This window comes from Takifugu rubripes, unplaced genomic scaffold, assembly GCF_901000725.2.
Source record: "Takifugu rubripes unplaced genomic scaffold, fTakRub1.2, whole genome shotgun sequence".
Taxonomy (NCBI): domain Eukaryota; kingdom Metazoa; phylum Chordata; class Actinopteri; order Tetraodontiformes; family Tetraodontidae; genus Takifugu; species Takifugu rubripes.
In genome coordinates this window covers 274,016-295,000 of record NW_021821637.1, presented here as the reverse complement: position 1 = coordinate 295,000, position 20,985 = coordinate 274,016, and the positions used below count along the sequence as shown (strand labels likewise).

Sequence of the window (20,985 nt, the reverse complement as noted above, 5' to 3'; positions counted from 1 at the left end):
TGTAACTACCAGCAGGACTGTAACTACCAGCGGGGCTGTGACTACCAACGGGGCTGTAACTACCAACGGGGCTGTAACTACCAGCGGGACTGTAACTACCAACAGGACTGTAACTACCAGCGGGGCTGTGACTACCAGCGGGGCTGTGACTACCAGCGGGGCTGTAACTACCAGCGGGACTGTAACTACCAGCGGGGCTGTGACTACCAGCGGGGCTGTAACTACCAGCAGGACTGTAACTACCAACAGGGCTGTAACTACCAGCAGGACTGTAACTACCAGCGGGGCTGTGACTACCAGCGGGGCTGTAACTACCAACGGGGCTGTAACTACCAGCAGGACTGTAACTACCAGCAGGACTGTAACTACCAGCAGGACTGTAACTACCAGCGGGGCTGTAACTACCAACGGGGCTGTAACAACCAACGGGGCTGTAACAACCAACGGGGCTGTAACTACCAGCAGGGCTGTAACTACCAGCAGGACTGTAACTACAGGTCCTGTCCAGACCCCTCACTGTTGGTCTCTCAAAGGTCCTGGACACCTGTGCTGGTGCCACCTTTGGTTCTTAAACCTGGTCTGGATCGTCCACGAAGTGGTTCTGCTGCTGCTGGTGTGGTCCACCTGGGGCACCGGTTGGGTATTAGGGACTCAGCTCTAGACTGGTTCAGATCTTTTTGTGTCTGCCTTGATGACCATGAGTCTGCCTCCATTGCTCTCTTGTGTGGAGTCCCACAGGGCTCGGTTCTAGGCCCATCTGGGCTCCGTGCTTCAGAAGCCCAGTGTAGCCGCCAGGACTATGCAGACGATACACAGATTTACCTGCCTCTAAAAAGAAAGACTCTCATTCCATCACGCTGCTCCTCCAATTCCTGGATGGCCTGAACCTCCTAGAAGACGAGTTTGACTCGCTTTTAAGCCTCTTACTGGCCTTGTTCCTTCCTGCCTCTCACTAGAATCCTTCCTGCATCAGCTCAGCTGGTAACCTGCTCCCCATGGAGCCCAGACCAGGTTCAAGCTGAGGGGGGACCAGGTCTCCTCTGGAGCAGGATCCCAACATCATCAGACACCAACTGGTTTTAAAGCTCTAAAGAAAGATCACCCTTTGTCCGGGGCGGTCCCCCTACCTGATGTGTAGATTACTCTAGGCTCTGTGGGCCATGTGGGTGTGAGGTGGGCCGTCAGAACCTTGAGATGGGCCAGGTCCCAGCCGAGCCTCATCCTGAGCCCACACAGATGGTTCAGCTCCAGAGGATTCTGGCGCAATCACAAACAAGATGCAACATTTCTTGGCTTGCTCGCTTCATGTCAGACTCTCCTCTAGAACCCAGGAGGTGCCTAAAACCAGGAGGCTGGCCTTTCTGACGACACGCAGCAGGAGGGACCCCGATCCAGGTACCGAACCCTCTGAAACGTGGCCGTTTCTAGGTCTCCAGCATCTTCATCGGATCCTTATGTTTTCAGTGCCCCTGTGATGGTTTAGCTGAATCTTCAGGGTCTTTGAAGCTGCCGGTCTCCCCTCACCTCATGTGGAGTAACACCTGTTCTCTGCTGTGCTTCTGCAGCCTGTTCCATAGAGTTCCCCGCCATTCTACGGGACTCGCTGGAAGTGCTTCACCTGAACGACAACCAGCTGGACTCTGTTCCTCAGTCGGTGTGTGGCCTGCACAGCCTGACCGAGCTCTACCTCTCCAAGTTAGTGTCCTTCTCTAGCCTCTCGGCTCCTAATGCGCCTCCTTCCTCACGCGCTGATCCGTCCCGACGTGTTTAGGACCAGACCGCAGGTGTACAGCACCGTCTCTGGCTTCCCTTTAAGTAAGATCGGACACATATTTAAAGGGTTTTACTGTAGTATTCATCTCCTGCATCTTCCAGTTAAATTAACATGATAATAATGTCAGTTTAACTGGTTAGAAAGAAAAATAAATGGAGAAATGCATTGACTCTACAACCCCCCCCTCCCCCCCCACGTCTGCTACCATATGATTGCAGTTCTTGGGAACCTTTGCCTGGTATGAAATCGGGCCTAATCCAGCTGTTGGCAGCTGTTTTAAGGATTCACATCTGCTGCTGTTGCCAACAGCGACCTCCTTCCATTAGCAGCAGATCCCTTCTATTTAAGTCCAGATGTTCCACCCAATAGTCTCCAGCACGGGAGACGTTTATCTTGGACTTTGCTGCGGTTGGGGCTAACAGAACCTTCTTGTCTGTCTGTGTTGTTGGTTCTGGTCCCCACAGTAATTCTGGGATTCGGGAGCTTCCGGCTGAGCTGGCCCAGCTCTCCAACCTGTGGCAGCTGGACATTGAAAACCTCCCCGTCACAAATGTCCCCCAGGACATCAGGAAAGAAGGTATCAAATGTCCTAACGGGCTTTAAAATGTCTCATTATCCTACCAAGGAAAAGTAGACTTGAGTAGCTGATGTCAGAACACGCTGAGGACGAGGGCGATCCATTTATTACCTTTAGACACTAGCAGAATGTTATTTTTAGAGTCCATTATTTCTATATAGCATTTCTATACTGTTGACCTCATTTATTTCTCTATAAAGTTGTCTGTTTTCAAACTTGAGTCAATTCTTTCATCATCGACAGTTTAATCTTTAATTCAAATACATTAAAATGGAGAGGGTCCTTATAGAACCCTGAACCAGGTTCTGGGGAGCGGAGGGCTGGGCCCAATGATTCCAGCTCCTGTTGGTGGAGAAGAGCTCCAGAACCTGCTGCTCCAAACACTGAGGAATAAATGCAACCAAACAATCCAACAGATTCTGCAGTAATTGTTGAATCGTCTGCTCCTTGTTCTGTGTTCTACAAGGTTCCATTTCTATCCTGGCTTTCCTCCGGGCTCAGCTTCGAAAGGCGGAGCACTTCAGACTGCTGAAGATGTTGGTGATCGGCCCCCCGAGGCAGGGCAAGACCGCCCTGCTGGAGGTCCTGCAGACAGGCAAGGCCGCTCCCTTCACCCCGGCCGAGTGCAGCATCCGCACCTCCACCTGGGAGCTGGACAACCCCAACGGAGGCAAAAACGTCAGCACAACCCAAGACTCGCACGTGCAGCATGAACTGAGGAACTTGGCTGGTGTTTTCCTCCATCATCTAGTCATAACACAGGTTGTCTCCTGCCTCTCACAGAAGGATTCGGTGACCTTCAGCGTGTGGGACATCGGCGGTCCCGCCAGCATGTCCACGGTCAACCAGTGCTTCTTCACGGACAAAGCCCTGTACGTGGTGATCTGGAACCTGGCTCTGGGACAGGAGGCTGTGAGCAACCTGCAGACATGGCTGCTCAACATAGAGGTGAAGCGTCGGAGTATCTGCCACGTTCACACCATCAACACTCGTGAAAACAGCCGTTTTTGCTTGACCAGAAACGTTTTGGATTAAAACTGGTGTAAAACCAGCTGATCTCCCCGTTAACTACCCGTGGACGGTAGTTTCTGCGGTGAGGAGACCCGACAGACGCTCTGAACGTGTGTCGGAGTCCTCTGGTGGGGGGCGTGTGGACGTACCCGTCCCCTCCCCGTCCAGCACTGCTGTGTCCGATTCCCTTGAACGCATCGTAAAGGGCGCCTTTTCTCTCTGACCTGAAGGCCAGAGCTCCAAACTCTGCCGTGGTGATTGTGGGGACTCATTTGGACCTCATCGACACCAACTTTCGCACCGAGAGACTGGCCACCCTCAGGGCTCACATCTTTGCTCTGTGCCGATCCCCGTCGGGTGCCCGAGCCTCTGGGTACCCGGACATCACCTGGAAACATCTGCAGTAAGCGCTCCTCACTCTTCTCATGGATAAAGCCCTGGAGACCACACACGCTGGGGTTTAAACCTCATTCTTTAAAAAGCTATGTGTTAGTTTAGTTTCCCAGCTCGGTGGGAACGGAACAGCCCAACAATATTAGGCGTAAACGTGTGTGTGTGCGTGTGTGTTGCCAGTGAAGTGTCCTGTAAGACCTTAGAGGGGGTGGATGGGCTGAAGAAGCTGATCTACCAGGTGGCTCTCTCCATGAAGGACAGCAGCAGCTCCGTATTTGGCAACAAGCTGCTGGGCAGACTGGTGAGTCGGGACCGGCCACGGCTGGAGATGCGTCCTTTACATTCTGGTCAGATGGAAATGTTTAAATGAGGGCTGAAACTCTGACTATCAGATCCCCAGGAGCTACCTGACGCTTCAGAAAGCCGTGCTGGCGGAGAAGCAGAGGCGGGCAGCTCAGGGGGAGGTCCAGTACATCACTGAGTCCCAGCTCCAGACCCTTGTTGAACAAGACCCAGGAAGTGACATCAGAGGCTACGAGGACCTGCAGACTGGTACAGTGACTAGCTCATTGCTGCTAGCCGCAGGAACCACCCTGCTTGGGGAGAGATGTGTATTTTTCTATGGTGTCCCCGTGTCCACCTGCCCTTCATGTCTCTGCTCGTCTCTGCTCGTCTCTCCATCACCAGCCATCAGCTTCTTGATAGAGACCGGAGCTCTGCTGCACTTCCCCGACACCAGTCACGGCCTGTGCACCCTCTACTTCCTGTGTCCCGTCTGGCTGTCTGAATGCCTGGAGAGGATCATGCATCTCAAGTCATCTCGAGCTGTGGCCAGAAACGGAGTCATCCAAGCTGAGGACCTGAGAGTGGGTTTGATGCTGAAGACCCTTGCTTTGGGTTCTTCCTCTAAGCTGATCTAAAGCCATACTGGGATGGTTGTGACTGACCTGGTTCTAGCCCAGCGTGTGGCAGCCTGATCGGACAGTTAAGAACCCTTTTGATGACTTCCTCATTTCAGATGCTGCTGGTAGGAACGGGCTTCACTCAGCAGAACGAGGAGCAGTACTTCCAGTTTCTAGCCAAGTTTGAGATCGCGCTCCCGGTGGCCAACGACAGGTAACTGTCTGTCTGTAGGTCCTGTGGCATCCAGGACTAGCGTAGCTCCCGAGCTTTGCTGCGTCTACAAAGTTCTATCGGTTGTTCTGACTGACAGAAACAGTCTACAATGATCTCTCTTGGTTCTGGAAACCCAGTAGTGATTTCCCATGTTCTCCTTCCACTGTTCACAGTTATTTGTTGCCGCACCTTCTCCCTTACAAACCAGCTGTGGACATCCACGGCTTCCGCCAGCAGACCAACAACACACTACAGCGACTAATAAAGATGAGCTTTGTTCCTGCCGGGTTCTGGGAGCGCTTCATTGCCCGGATGCTCATCAGCCTCAAGGAGATGGACCTGCAGGTGGTTCCTCTGGCTTCACCTGCTGCACCGAGCAGCTTCCCCACATGTCCTCACCTGAGCCTGTGTGTGTGTGTGTGTGTGTGTGTGTGTGTGTGTGTGTGTGCAGTCGTTTGAACCCAAGAGGAACACTAAGAACCCCCGCAACAGTCACTCTGCACTATACACCTTCGCTGGAACTCAGCAGAGGAACCGCTGCAGCACCTTCAGAGTCCGGCGCAACCAGACCATCTACTGGAAGGAGGGGCTGCTGGTCACCTTTCAGGGGGGCTACCTGAGGTCTGCACAATCAAAGGGTGCACACGCTCGCGTGCACGTGTGCTCAAACACTGACGGGGAGGCCGCGGCAGCGATTCCCCGAGAACTGACCTGGCGGCGTGTGTGGGATCTTTTTTTTTCCAGTGTGGAGTCGTCAGATATCAGCTGGAGGAGGAAGAAGAGCGGAGGCATCAAGATCATCTGCCAGTCCGACATGAGAGATTTCTCCGCCATGGCGTTCATCACCGACCACGTTCACAGCCTGATTGAGCAGTGGTTCCCTGGTCAGTGCACGGCTCCGTGGACCACCCTGAATAATCTGTTGTGATTTCACTCATTAGGCTTGAAATCCTCACATCTTCTGAGGCCAGGGTCAAGACCTGTGGCCCACTGAATCATTTATATTCTGACGTGTCGAAGCCAAAGTTCAGGAACTTCCTGTCTGTGTGTTGAAGCTCTGACAGCCAGTGAAAGTGACGGGAGCCTGCTGGTGGAGCAGTACGCTCCTTGTCCCCTCTGCGCCTCCCTCGGCCCTCAGAGTCCAGCAGATAAAGCTGAGGTCCACTACTTTAACATGGAGGACTGCGTGCTGGCTGCAGTGGAGAACGAACACATCAGCTGCCCTCAACACGTGGAGAAACCAGTCCTGCTCCAGGAGCTGGTCCCTGAACTCTTCATGACTGACTTCCCTGCACGGTAACGTCTCACATTTAAAGGAATCGCATCTTATTTGGGAGCGTTCAAACTGCCTGGACCACATTCTAGAGGGGTTGTTTTTCGTGACAGATTTGATTATTTTTACTAAATAATGTCAAGTGTTGTTTAAAGTTCTTGTAATGCCTGTGTGTGTGTGTGTTAGGTTGTTTCTGGAGAGGGCCCAGCTGGAGTACTCTGAGGAGGAGAGTCACATCCTGGGCCAGGGAGGCAGTGGGACCGTCATCTACCGGGCTCGCTACCGTCGCTGCCCCGTGGCCATCAAACGCTTCCACTTCAAGAAGTGTCAGAAGCAGCCGGCCAGCAGCGACGCAGGTAAAGACCCCTGTTGCCCCTTGTTACCCCAGCTGCCCCGGCGGGTCCTCCCAGCACGGTGTCTCCTTTCTGTCCCAGACACCATGGTCAGACACCTGCGCTCCGCCGATGCTCACCGCAGCTTCACGGAGTTCCGGCAGGAGGCCAGCATGCTGCGCTCCCTGCAGCACCCCTGCATCGTCTACCTGGTGGGCATCAACATCCACCCGCTCTGCTTCGCCCTCCAGTTGGCCCCCCTGGGGAGCCTCAACACGGTTCTGGAGGAGAAGCGCAAAGGCAGAGGTAGGTGGCGCGGCGCCCTTTCGCAGCTCGACGGGCTTCGGTGTCGGTCAAAGCGCGGCTCTTGTGTCACGGTTGCAGGTCGCGGCTACGTGCCCCTCGGCCACATGATGACCTTCAAAGTGGCCTATCAGATTGCAGCAGGACTGGCTTATCTGCACAGGAAGAGCATCATCTTCTGTGACCTCAAATCAGACAATATCCTGGTGTGGTCGCTGGAGGTGCGTATGTAACCTGTAGGAGGTTCAGAGCACGTTTGGAACCACGTGACTGGATTAAACATACAGCTGCTTCAGTCCTTCACACCAAGGAAACTCTTTTGTAGGAGCGGGATGTGGTCAACATCAAGCTGTCCGACTACGGCATCTCCAGACAGTCCTTCCACGAGGGCGTGCTGGGGGTGGAGGGAACACCGGGCTACCAGGCTCCGGAGGTCCGACCCGGCATCGTTTATGATGAGAAGGTACAGATCCTCAGCAGCGAGATGGATGCACACGTGCGCGAGGAATATGCCAGTGTATACAACTAAAGGGTCAAACATGTGGTCACTGTCATGTGATGCGCGGTCACATGATGCAGATGTTGGGACCTGTTAGTGCTGGAGATGGTTCAGTCCACACTGTGGGAAGAGTTCATTTCACATGTCCCAGCTGAGGATTTACAGCTGCTGCCCTCCATGGATGTTGTCTCACCCTCACCACAGTTCCCAGTGAGCCCCGTCTCACCCTCACCACAGTTCCCAGTGAGCCCCGTCTCACCCTCACCACAGTTCCCAGCTCTGTCTCACCCTCACCACAGTTCCCACTGAGCTCCGTCTCACCCTCACCACAGTTCCCAGTGAGCTCCGTCTCACCCTCACCACAGTTCCCAGTGAGCCCAGTCTCACCCTCACCACAGTTCCCAGTGAGCTCCGTCTCACCCTCACCACAGTTCCCAGTGAGCCCCGTCTCACCCTCACCACAGTTCCCAGCTCTGTCTCACCCTCACCACAGTTCCCAGCTCTGTCTCACCCTCACCACAGTTCCCAGCTCTGTCTCACCCTCACCACAGTTCCCAGCTCTGTCTCACCCTCACCACAGTTCCCAGTGAGCCCCGTCTCACCCTCACCACAGTTCCCAGCTCTGTCTCACCACAGTTCCCAGCTCTGTCTCACCCTCACCACAGTTCCCAGCTCTGTCTCACCCTCACCACAGTTCCCAGTGAGCTCCGTCTCACCCTCACCACAGTTCCCAGCTCTGTCTCACCCTCACCACAGTTCCCAGTGCAGATGAAAACAGGCTTATAATGGCCCAGTTTAATGCTGACCCACAGCTAATTCGGGTCAGAACCGTTAGAGCCATGACTGAAAGGTTCTTTCACTTTAAAACTTTCCACTGTGCAAGAATGCAAATATTTAGAGCCTCCGCCTGCTTCAGCTGGCCTGGAGGACACAGGAACCAGGACGCCACTTTATCAGTCACTGTCCTAAAGTTCACCCTAACCCTCCAGAACCAGCAGTCCAGAACACAAAGAGACACTTTTGACTTTGACATCCTGCATTTAAGCCCGTCACTCCTCCAAAACAATGCTTCCCATAAATAATTACCCACCAGACAGAATGAGGGCAGAGTGGAAATTCTCTCCTGATGAAGAGTAAACCTGCGTTTCCAGGGTAGAGGATCAGGACGGACACAGTTGTGTGGTTCTGTGGGTCCATGAAGGAACATTTCCCACCTGAAGTCACGTGTGTGGGAGTCATCCTTGATGATGGCTCAAAGCTTCACTGATCTCCACCGAGCTTCGCTATAATGAGCGACTGTCAGGGCCTGAAGTGCTGGTTTACGTTAGTTAAGCAGCTACTAGTTGTTCCTAGAACCTTGTCTGGTCCTAAATGTGTCTGTTGTTGACATTAGTGTTGGATTGTGGCTCCACTAAAGCTGAGAGTGTTTGAGGAGGCACCAGGAGCAGCTGGGTGGAGACCCCTGAAGATGCTGGGTCCAGAGAGTCCCCCCTTCCTGAGTGGGTGCTCTTTGTTCTGTAGGTGGACATGTTCTCCTATGGCATGTTGCTGTACGAGTTGCTGACAGGAAGGAGGCCTTCACTGGGACACCACCAGCTCCAGATAGCTAAGAAACTCTCCAAAGGCATCCGACCGTTGCTAGGCAGCCCAGAAGAAGTCCAGTTCTGCTGTCTCCAGACCTTGCTGACCGAATGTTGGGATACCAAGCCTGAGAAGGTGGGGGCCTCTCCTCTCTGACCTTGTCCTTCCAGATCACTCAAATAGCATCAGACAGCTGCTTCCTGCCTCGTGGTCACGACCTTTGTGGTCGTCAACGACCGCCAACGCTTCGAACTGTGCGCTCCCTCGACGGGGCCGCTCAGGGCTCCTTCAACATCCCCGAGTCCTTTTCACTACTTTGTGGGTCAGAGATGTTATTTCCTGATCCTGGACTTTCTGATTTTGTTCGTTAAAAGCTTGTTTTCTCTCCGTAATGTGCTCTTCAGTCGTCATCGTGCTGCTCGGGTCCACGTGGTCGTCCTGGTTTCAGTCGGTTTAAAGCCCGATCAGCTGGGACACACCTGGAGCTGGGAACAGGAAATGAACATTTGATCCTTGTGTGTGTGTGTGTGTGTGTGTGTGTGACCACAGAGACCAGTGGCCCTCCAGTGTCTGAGGCAGATGCAGCAGCCCGGTTTCCCCTCCCTCAGATATGTCCTGTCCTGTGACAGCCACGCCCAGCTCTTCTTGTCCCCTCTGCAGGGCTACAGCGCCGTGTTCTGGAGCGGTGACAAGGACAGCAGGTTTGTTCTGTGTGTGTGTGTGTGTGTGTGTGTGTGTGTGTGTGCGTGTGCGTGTGTGTGTCTTGGGGGGGCAAATATTTTATCGTTGAATGTAAAATAGATCTGTCCAGTTTATCCCAGTGTTTCCAATAACAGTTCTAAGAATCTTTATTTTAACATGTGCACACACACACACACACACACACTCACAGCCAGAGAGGTCTGGAGTGATGAGTAATGTGTGTGTGTGTGTGTGTGTGTGTGTAGGAACTACAGTATTGTCAACGTGGAGAAGGGCAACATGGAGGTGAAGAGGATCTCGTGTCCAGGCAGTCGCATCAGCTGCCAGATGAAGATGGGAAACACTCTGTGGATGACCACTGAGGTCGGTCTCACGTTGTCATGGTTACGTGTTGTCTCCAGGTGACCCGATAAGCGGATAGCTCCGCCGTCTTCCACCTCTCTGATGAGGTGTGTGTCTGTGTGGCAGGACCAGGAAGTGTTCATCTACAGTCTGAAGGACATGTGTCCCCTGAGCCAGCCTCAGAAGCTCTTCTCCTGTCCCGCCATCATCACCTGCCTCTGTCCTGTCCCAGAGCGAGAACAGGTGACACACACACACGCCGGTGTCTAGGGTCACTGTTATTTAATATAGATTCTTGCTCACACGCTACGGAACCAGCCAACGGACCTTTCCTCCCTGGCTCCTCCAGAACCCGGCTCGGGTGTTTGCAGGCATGTCTGACGGGCTGGTGGCGGTCTACAGCCTGCTGGACGGACTTCCTGTGGAGGGCGAAGCCTACCTGTGTTCTCACACCCTCAACAAGACGATGTTCGGTCTGAAGGACTCGGATCCCAGACAGAACCCGTACCCAGTGAGGTGCATGGTTCTGGTGGGCAGCGGCTCTCAGGTGAGCAGGCAGGTGTTCAGCACGAGGCCAGCTGGCGTCCTTCATGCCCACCTTCGCCTCCTCTCCCTGTGCTCATCAGCTGTGGTTCTCCAACGGTCCCGGGGTGCTGGTCCTCGACTGCTGGAGCCTCCGTGTGGTCCGTAGGCTGGATCCGTACGTGCCCCCGTCCTCCGTTGTATCCATGACGACCAGCTTTTGTGCGTGGGAAGAGGAGGCGGTCTGGATGCTGGATGACCACGCCAACATGCTGCTGCTCTACCACGCTGCGTCCTACCAGCTGTGTGCCCAGTACTGGTGAGCCGCCAGTCCACCCATTGTCCTCCTCTGTCCTCCTCTGTCCACCCACTGCTCCTCTGTCCTCCTCTGCCCACCCACTGCTCCACTGTCCTCCTCTGTCCACCCTCTGTCCTCCTCTGTCCACCCTCTGTCCTCCTCTGTCCTCCTCTGTCCACCCTCTGTCCTCCTCTGTCCACCCACTGTCCTCCTCTGTTCTCCTCTGTCCACCCTCTGTCCTCCTCTGTCCACCCTCTGTCCTCCTCTGTCCTCCTCTGTCCACCCTCTGTCCTCCTCTGTCCACCCTCTGTCCTCCTCTGTTCTCCTCTGTCCTCTTCTGCCCACCCACTGCTCCTCTGTCCTCCTCTGTCCACCCTCTGTCCTCCTCTGTCCACTGTCCTCCTCTGTCCACCCTCTGTCCTCCACTGTCCTCCTCTGCCCACCCACTGCTCCACTGTCCTCCTCTGTCCACCCTCTGTCCTCCACTGTCCACCCTCTGTCCACCCACTGTCTTTTTCTGTCCTCTGTCCTCTTCTGTCCTCCTCTGTCCACCCTCTGTCCTCTTCTGTCCTCCTCTATCCTCCTCTGTCCACCCACTGTCCTCCTCTGTCCACCCTCTGTCCTCCTCTATCCTCCTCTGTCCACCCACTGTCCTCCTCTGTCCTCCTCTGTCCACCCACTGTCCTCCTCTGTCCTCCTCTATCCTCCTCTGTCCTCCTCTGTCCACCCACTGTCCTCCTCTGTCCTCTTCTGTCCTCCTCTGTCCTCCTCTATCCTCCTCCGTCCACCCACTGTCCTCCTCTGTCCTCCTCTGTCCTCCTCTATCCTCCTCTATCCTCCTCTGTTCTCCTCTGTCCACCCTCTGTCCTCCTCTATCCTCCTCTGTCCTCTTCTGTCCTCCTCTATCCTCCTCTGTCCTCCTCTGTTCTCCTCTGTCCACCCTCTGTCCTCCTCTATCCTCCTCTGTCCTCCTCTGTCCACCCACTGTCCTCTTCTGTCCTCCTCTATCCTCCTCTGTTCTCCTCTGTCCACCCTCTGTCCTCCTCTATCCTCCTCTGTCCTCTTCTGTCCTCTTCTGTCCTCCTCCATCCACCCACTGTCCTCCTCTGTCCACCCACTGTCCTCCTCTGTCCTCTTCTGTCCTCCTCCATCCACCCACTGTCCTCCTCTATCCTCCTCTGTTCTCCTCTGTCCTCCTCTGTCCACCCACTGTCCTCCTCTGTCCTCCTCTAACCCTGACGCTGTGTCACTGTTGCAGCTGTGGAGACAGCAACCCTCTCCGGGATGTCTTCACCATTCAGCGGGGGGTTTCCACGGCGACGGCCGCTGCCCTGGAGGGCGCGGAGCAGGAAGAGAAGCTGGAATACTGGAAGAGCGGAGAAGTGGAGATGGTGTACAACAAGGACGCCGGAACTCAGATGATCCAGCACCAGGACTCGCTAACGGACTACTGCTCCATATCATCCCAGGGCTCCCTGGAGCCGCCTGGGTCCGACTCCACCAGTACCTCAGAACTGGGCTCACCGGTCAGCCGCAGCAGCGTCCCGCTTCCAACAGACCAGCAGGACGCGGGCGGGAAGCCCGACCAGACGGGCGTCCCCGCCCAGGAACCTCCGCAGGACCCTGACAGCACCGACCAGACCCCCTCTGCTCAGCTGCAGGCCCTGACGGTTCTGTCAGTGAACAGAACCGTGTGGATCCCCAGGTACGCAACGCAACACAGCACAACACAACACAACACAACGCAACGCAACACAACACAACACAACACAACACAACACAACACAACACAACGCAACACAACACAGCACAGCACAACACAACACAGCACAACACAACACAACACAACACAACGCAACACAGCACAACACAACACAACACAACGCAACGCAACGCAACGCAACACAACACAGCACAGCACAACACAACACAACACAACACAGCACAGCACAACGCAGCACAGCACAACGCAACACAACACAGCACAGCACAACACAACACAGCACAACACAACACAGCACAGCACAACACAACACAACACAACACAACACAGCAGTTTTAATGTTGTAAGGTTCAGTGATGTTGGTGTGTGTGTGTGCAGGCGTGGAGGAGACGTGATCGTCATAGAAACACAGTCCTGTTCCAGTCAGCTGAGGGGACGCGTCATTGCCGTCCTCCACCCTCCCAGCTGGGCTGACCTGGGGTGAGTCTGGTGACCTGGTGACCTCCTGGAGATCAGATCAAAGACACAGCTGGAACATTAGTCTTTCCTGGAACCTCTAGAGATTCATCTCCTCTGTGAATGAATGTTTTCTTCTGCTTTCACAATATTCATTTCATCATTGGGAGGATTAAAGGCTATTTAATTAATGTTTATGGAGGGATGGATGGATGGATGATGGGTGGATGAGGGATGGATGGATGAGGGATGGATGGATGGATGGGTGGATGATGGATGGGTGGCTGGATGGATGGATGGATGGATGGATGGATGGATGGATGATGGGTGGGTGGATGGATGGATGGATGGGTGGATGGATGGATGGATGGATGGATGGATGGATGATGGGTGGATGAGGGATGGATGGGTGGGTGGATGGATGGATGGATGGGTGGATGATGGATGGATGGATGATGGATGGGTGGATGAGGGGTGGATGGATGGGTGAATGTTGGGTGGATGATGGATGGGTGGCTGGATGTTGGATGGATGGGTGGATGATGGATGGATGGGTGGATGAGGGGTGGATGGATGGGTGAATGTTGGGTGGATGATGGATGGGTGGCTGGATGTTGGATGGATGGGTGGATGATGAATGGATGGATGATGGATGGATGGATGAGGGGTGGATGGATGGATGATGGATGGGTGGATGAGGGATGGATGGATGGATGAGTGGGTGATGGATGGATGAGGGGTGGATGGATGGATGGGTGGATGAGGGGTGGATGGATGGATGATGGATGGGTGGATGAGGGATGGATGGATGGATGAGTGGGTGATGGATGGATGAGGGGTGGATGGATGGATGGATGGGTGAATGTTGGGTGGATGATGGGTGGGTGGATGGATGGATGGATGGATGGGTGAATGTTGGGTGGATGATGGGTGGGTGGATGGATGGATGGATGGATGGGTGAATGTTGGGTGGATGATGGATGGATGGATGGGTGAATGTTGGGTGGATGATGGATGGGTGGCTGGATGTTGGGTGGATGATGGATGGATGGATGGATGGATGGGTGGATGAATGGATGCTGGATGGATGAGTGGGTGATGGATGGATGAGGGATGGATGGATGGGTGGATGAATGGATGCTGGATGGATGAGTGGGTGATGGATGGATGAGGGGTGGATGGATGGATGTTTGATGGATGGATGGATGATGGATGGATGGATGGGTGATGGATGGATATTGGGTGAATGAATAGTGCTGGGGTTACTGGTTCTGGGTCTGGTTACTGGTTCTGGTTACTGGTTCTGGTCACTGGTTACTAGTTACTGGTTTCTGGTTACTGGTTCTGGTTACTGGTTCTGGGTCTGGTTACTGGTTCTGGTTCTGGTCACTGGTTCTGGTGGGTCCACTCACCTCTCCCTGACTGATGCAGCTGAGCCAGCAGGTCTTCCACCCTGGAGTCCTCAGATCCTGGCCTGTTAGCAGCAGCCAATAAAGGCTCTAAATGAGCCGTTATTACACGCTGCACCTGGAACAGGTCACCAGGTCAGGGGGCGGGGCCACAACCCCTGCCGGGTCACTTCCTGTCCCACAGGACGACCGTCTCACACACCAACATGTGGACCTCCATCCATCCAACCAACCATGCATCCATCCACCCATCCATCATCCATCCATCCACCCATCATCCATCCACCCACCCATCATCCATCCATCCATCCACCCACCCATCATCCATCCACCCACCCACCCATCATCCATCCACCCACCCATCATCCATCCATCCATCATCCATCCACCCACCCATCATCCATCCACACACCCATCATCCATCCACCCACCCACCCATCATCCATCCATTATCCATCCATCCACCCACCCATCATCCATCCACACACCCATCATCCATCCATCCACCCACCCACCATCCATCCACACACCCATCATCCATCCATCCACCCACCCATCATCCATCCACACACCCATCATCCATCCACCCATCCATCCACACACCCATCCATCCACCCATCCATCCACACACCCATCATCCATCCATTATCCATCCATCCACCCATCCATCCACACACCCATCATCCATCCATTATCCATCCATCCACCCATCCATCCACACACCCATCATCCATCCACCCACCCATCCATCCACCCATCCATCCACACACCCATCATCCATCCATTATCCATCCATCCACCCACCCATCATCCATCCACACACCCATCATCCATCCACCCATCCATCCACCCATCATCCATCCATTATCCATCCATCCACCCACCCATCATCCATCCACCCACCCATCCATCCACCCATCCATCCACACACCCATCATCCATCCATTATCCATCCATCCACCCACCCATCATCCATCCACACACCCATCATCCATCCACACACCCATCATCCATCCACCCACCCATCATCCATCCATCCATCATCCATCCACCCACCCATCATCCATCCATCCACCCACCCATCATCCATTCATCCATCCATCCATCCACACACCCATCCCTCATCCATCCACCCACCCATCATCCATCCATCCACCCACCCATCATCCATCCATCCATCCATCCACACACCCATCATCCATCCATCTATCCATCCATCATCCATCCATTATCCATCCATCCACCCACCCATCATCCATCCACACACCCCTCATCCATCCACCCACCCATCATCCATCCACCCATCCATCATCCATCCACCCACCCCTCATCCATCCACCCACCCATCATCCATCCATCCACCCACCCATCATCCATCATCCATCCATTATCCATCCATCCACCCACCCATCATCCATCCATTATCCATCCATCCACCCACCCATCATCCATCCACCCACCCCTCATCCATCCACCCACCCATCATCCATCCATCCATCATCCATCCACCCACCCATCATCCATCCATCCATCCGCCCACCCACCCATCCATCCATCCATCCATCCACCCACCCACCCATCATCCATCCATCCACACCCCCTCATCCACCCACCCATCATCCATCCACCCACCCCTCATCCATCCACCCATCCATCATCCATCCATCCACCCACCCATCATCCATCCATCCATCCATCCACCCACCCATCATCCATCCATCCACACACCCACCCATCATCCATCCATCCACACACCCATCATCCATCATCCATCCATCCATCCACCCACCCACCCATCCATCCATCCATCCACCCACCCACCCATCATCCATCCATCCACACACCCCTCATCCACCCACCCATCATCCATCCACCCACCCCTCATCCACCCACCCATCCATCCATCCACACACCCATCATCCATCCACCCATCCATCCATCCACACACCCATCATCCATCCATCCACACACCCATCATCCATCCATCCACACACCCATCATCCATCCATCCACACACCCATTATCCATCCATCCACACACCCATCATCCATCCACCCATCCATCATCCATCCATCCACACACCCATCATCCATCCATCCACACACCCATCATCCATCCATCCACACACCCATCATCCATCCACCCATCCATCCATCCACACACCCATCATCCATCCACACACCCATCATCCATCCACCCATCCATCCATCCACACACCCATCATCCATCCACCCATCCACCCACCCATCATCCATCCATCCACACACCCATCATCCATCCATCCACCCACCCACCCATCATCCATCCACACACCCATCATCCATCCACCCATCCATCCATCCACACACCCATCATCCATCCATCCACACACCCATCATCCATCCATCCACACACCCATCATCCATCCATCCATCCACCCACCCATCATCCATCCACACACCCATCATCCATCCACCCATCCATCCATCCACACACCCATCATCCATCCATCCATCCACCCACCCATCATCCATCCACACACCCATCATCCATCCACCCATCCACCCACCCATCATCCATCCATCCACACACCCATCATCCATCCACCCATCCACCCACCCATCATCCATCCATCCACACACCCATCATCCATCCATCCACCCACCCACCCATCATCCATCCACACACCCATCATCCATCCATCCCACATCCATCCAACCAACCATGCATCCATCCACCCACCCATCATCCATCCATCCACCCACCCACCATCCACCCACCCATCATCCATCCATCCATCATCCATCCATCCACCATCCACCCACCCATCATCCATCCATCCATCATCCATCCATCCACACACCCATCATCCATCCATCCCACATCCATCCAACCAACCATGCATCCATCCACTCACCCATCATCCATCCATCCGCCCACCCATCCATCCATCCACTCACCCATCATCCATCCATCCGCCCACCCATCCATCCACTCACCCATCATCCATCCATCCACCCACCCATCATCCATCCACCCACCCATGCATCCATCCATCCATCCAACAACCATCCATCACCCATCCATCATCCATCCATCCACCCACCCCTCATCCATCCACCCATCCATCATCCATCCAATCATCCTAGTTCTTGTTTTCCCTCAGATGCTTTGAGGCATTGGCTCTCTTACTCTCTCACCCCCCACTCTCTCTCTCACCCTCTCATTCTTTCACCCTCTCACTCTCTGATCCAAGCTTCAGCTCCAGTGCAGCTGTAGGTCCTAGAACGTGGTGAAACACCAGGGCTGGATCAGAACCAGTCCTGGAACAACCTTCCAAGCTGGTTGAGAGCTGGTCTGTCTCCCAGATACAAACACAACATTCCCTTCACTCCTCCACTGTGTTTACTCTGAAGTAGGAGATGACGTCCTGATGCTCCACAGAGAGGGTGACGCTCTCCTTTCTTGTCCTCCTCTTTCCGTAGGAACCTGGAGGAGGCAGCTGTGGTGACAAATGACACCGTTGTCTGTGGTTTTCTTACAACAAACATGGAGTGGAGCCTGTGTGTGTGGAGGGGCTGGGGCAGCCAGGAGCTGGACGTCTTCTACAAGTCCTACGAGGAGTTGGCTCGTCTGGAGGCCGACATGAGGAAGAGAAGGTAGCTGCTGACCTCACTGGCCTTGAAGAACTATCAGGCTGGACAGGAGGTGATGGACGTCCCAGCAGGCAGGACAGGTGGTGATGGACGTCCCAGCAGGCAGGACAGGAGGTGATGGACGTCCCAGCAGGCAGGAGTGAGAGGACAGAAGACCAACCTGCATCCTCAGAGCTCAGCCAGAGGTCTCAGTGGTGGCTGTAGGGCACCTGTGGAACTCACCTGGATAAAGCTGCTGTAATTCCCCCCACTGCCAGAAGGGGGAGACAAGTTGCCTATTTCAGCAGTGTTCAGTTTGTAATTATGTGGGTTTTTTTTATTGCATCATGTTAATTTTGATGAGGGTGTGAGACATTTGTGTCTCGTGGAACTGCTTGAATTGACAATAAAATGTCTTAAAGCAGTCCCATATGGGGTTTGGACGCCGCTGTGTTCAGGTCTGCTGTGTTTTTTTAAATGCAGCGGTTCTGGAGCGGCGCTGCTGCTGCTGCTGGGAAGCAGCTGTCTGAGCAACCGAGCAGGAAGTGGATGAGCCCGTGGCAGCGACACTCGGGACACAGTGTTCCTCCTCCAGGGGTGGGTGCAGCCTTGACTCCCCAGGACTCTGTGTGCCAGCTGCAGCCCCCCTGCTGAGCTGCAGGGCGCCTCTCAAACAACAAACATCTGTTCTGCTGAGCCACACAATCATCCGAAAGTTCTGCAGCTTCTTAGAAATGCTTTTGGCTGTGATTGCTCTGTCATTATTAATCATTCGGGGATCTTCTCGGTGAAGTGTTTGGTACAAATGAGAGGACACGCAGAGCCTAGAGCAGGCAGGAACGTCCCCCGGGGGCTGATAAGATTCTGAGACGTTTATCAGAACGTTCTACACAGTGAACAATGTACATTAAATAAAGTTCTATGACATCACTGACACACACACACGTATTTATGAGTGTGAGTGTGTGTATATTTATATGCATGTTTGTATAAAACCCCTAAACGATCCTGAAAGACGCTACACAGGTTTTCCTGGAGGTAGCGGTGAGCTGATCCCAGGGGCCAAAGTGGCGGCGCTGCAGACATGAATGATGCTCTTGTCAATTAGAAACGGCCTCTGTGGCGCTGGTGTGAAGACGCCGGCTCCCGGGGGCCCCGGTTCACCCTGCGCTCAGGACAGTGGACAGGAGAGAGACGCGTCCTGGTGAAGAGGTGTAGTGTTGTCCCTGATGGCCTCCAGGGTCCAAGGTGTCCCGGTTAGTTAACTAATCTGTTGGTTATCTCCTCCGCTGGGCCCATTCCACCACTGGAGACGTAATAAAGTCTTTATCTGTCAGTACATCTGCACCCATGGCGTCCACCTCGTTATCAAATTACTGCCCTTAACGTCCAGATGTGAGCAAAACATTCTGGGCAGGAGGGTTTGGATCAACCACATTTGAGTCATCACCAGCAGAGTTTGTGTACATTTAATTTAAAGCATTTCGTTTATTTGCTCTTATTTTAACAACGTAAAATCCCTTTAATTCATCGGCGTCTGTTACAGTTAAAACCGTCTCTCGAGGCTTGACTGAGACCCAGGCCTGGACCCCAACACTGGCAGGAAAAAGTCCCCTTTAACAGGGAGAAACCCTGAGCAGGTCCAGGAGGCGAGAAGAACAGCTGTGACCTAGCAGGGGGCCTGATAGCTAAATGCTACTTTAGCCTTTAACAATGTTCTGCCTGCTGTTGCTGCATCACCATCAGGGTTCAACATGCGCTGCCTCCACATGTAGAGCAAAGATCCGTCTGATCCGGGGCTCATCCCAGCTCAGCCGGGTCTGCAGATGTTCCACTGAGCTGGTCGGTTGCTATCGTGGCTCAAAGGGTCCTTTAGGTCCCAAAAACCTTGTTCATTTAGGTTATTTCAGTACAATCAGTGCTGTCTCCAGACAGTTTCTGATGATGTGCAGCTCAGCTGGTCGAGTGGAAGCCGATAGAAACGGAGCTGCAGAGCTCAGCAGAACATCTGCAGCTCAACCATTTAAGGAGGCTTCATCACATACATCTACTGGCGTCTGCCAACAAGTGCTCATCAGGCCAAGATGTCAGCATTAAATCACGGCGGCTGTAAACGTGCGTGACCTGAATACGGCGAGTTTAATCATGTGCTCTCAGTTAGTTTGACTCACAGGCAGAAACCAGCCTGTCAGGTTATGAAAGAGGGCAGCACAATGGCTCTGGTTTACCCCCACTGCCTCCAGGAGAACATCTCAGGAGGGTTTGGCTCATTTTCAGGAAAAGCTCTGACACACAGATGTTTCACACCTCACTGTGTGTGTGTGTGTGTGTGTGTGTGTGTGTGTGTGTGTGTGTGTGTGTGTGTGTGTGTGTGTGTGTGCGTGTGTGTGTGTGTGTGTGTGTGACTTCCAGCTATGACAATGTTGGAGCAGAGAACCTCTCAGGAATTGGACCCAGTGACTCTTCGTGGGGGAAAAGGGAACTTTTACAGGACGTTAAAGCACCAGGAGGCTGTTTTCCTTCTGTCTTTGAAGCCTCTGGCGGTGATGGTGGCCATGGGGGGGTCATGCATAATGGAATGATAAAGATAGCTGCTAGCATCTGGTTTGGCTTAAGCACAGGTAAGAGGCTCAACGTTCTCCACATGGGCTGAAACAGGAACCTTCGTCTTACTTTCACAATCTGCCTCACGTTTCCCTTAACTTGGAATATTTGGGTGCAGCAGCAGATTGATCACTAAATGGTTTGGTTTATAGTCCAGAAGCTTTGAATGAATGATAAGTATGAGTCCAGTAGCTCGAGGAAAGAGCGAGAATATTCAGCTCTTCGTAGAACTCCAGCATCTAGAGGCTGAGGAGCCAGAAAGTGACGCGAGCATCTGTCAAAAACCAGGACCAACAAACAAATAAACATTTTCCTTCCTCCGGGATGACGCTCAGGAGGCTCCCGAAGCCTCCGGGATGACGCTCAGGAGGCTCCCGAAGCCTCCGGGATGACGCTCAGGAGGCTCCCGAAGCCTCCGGGATGACGCTCAGGAGGCTCCCGAAGCCTCCGGGATGA

At 53.8% G+C, this 20,985-nt stretch overlaps 1 protein-coding gene across 9 annotated transcripts in view; it reads left to right on the top strand.

Moving 5' to 3' along the window:
* Positions 1-18,355, top strand: part of LOC101066314 (leucine-rich repeat serine/threonine-protein kinase 1-like) — a 30,575-nt gene extending 12,220 nt beyond the window's left edge. For 8 of the 9 annotated variants that reach the window (XM_029832259.1, XM_029832258.1, XM_029832257.1 and 5 more), the window contains 27 exons: positions 1,325-1,395; positions 1,566-1,695; positions 2,239-2,351; positions 2,818-3,029; positions 3,135-3,299; positions 3,593-3,765; positions 3,936-4,056; positions 4,148-4,307; positions 4,443-4,621; positions 4,774-4,871; positions 5,045-5,216; positions 5,323-5,492; positions 5,616-5,755; positions 5,927-6,167; positions 6,331-6,500; positions 6,579-6,782; positions 6,861-7,000; positions 7,105-7,242; positions 8,800-8,994; positions 9,409-9,560; positions 9,807-9,924; positions 10,030-10,146; positions 10,253-10,450; positions 10,530-10,744; positions 11,982-12,428; positions 12,825-12,926; positions 17,776-18,355. In XM_029832259.1, the coding sequence (XP_029688119.1) occupies positions 1,325-1,395; positions 1,566-1,695; positions 2,239-2,351; positions 2,818-3,029; positions 3,135-3,299; positions 3,593-3,765; positions 3,936-4,056; positions 4,148-4,307; positions 4,443-4,621; positions 4,774-4,871; positions 5,045-5,216; positions 5,323-5,492; positions 5,616-5,755; positions 5,927-6,167; positions 6,331-6,500; positions 6,579-6,782; positions 6,861-7,000; positions 7,105-7,242; positions 8,800-8,994; positions 9,409-9,560; positions 9,807-9,924; positions 10,030-10,146; positions 10,253-10,450; positions 10,530-10,744; positions 11,982-12,428; positions 12,825-12,926; positions 17,776-17,953 (4,519 nt within the window). In that variant the 3' untranslated portion in view covers positions 17,954-18,355. The remainder of the gene's footprint in view (positions 1-1,324; positions 1,396-1,565; positions 1,696-2,238; positions 2,352-2,817; positions 3,030-3,134; positions 3,300-3,592; positions 3,766-3,935; positions 4,057-4,147; positions 4,308-4,442; positions 4,622-4,773; positions 4,872-5,044; positions 5,217-5,322; positions 5,493-5,615; positions 5,756-5,926; positions 6,168-6,330; positions 6,501-6,578; positions 6,783-6,860; positions 7,001-7,104; positions 7,243-8,799; positions 8,995-9,408; positions 9,561-9,806; positions 9,925-10,029; positions 10,147-10,252; positions 10,451-10,529; positions 10,745-11,981; positions 12,429-12,824; positions 12,927-17,775) is intronic. The other variant, XM_029832264.1, reaches the window with a different exon arrangement.
* The last annotated feature ends 2,630 nt before the right edge of the window (positions 18,356-20,985 follow it).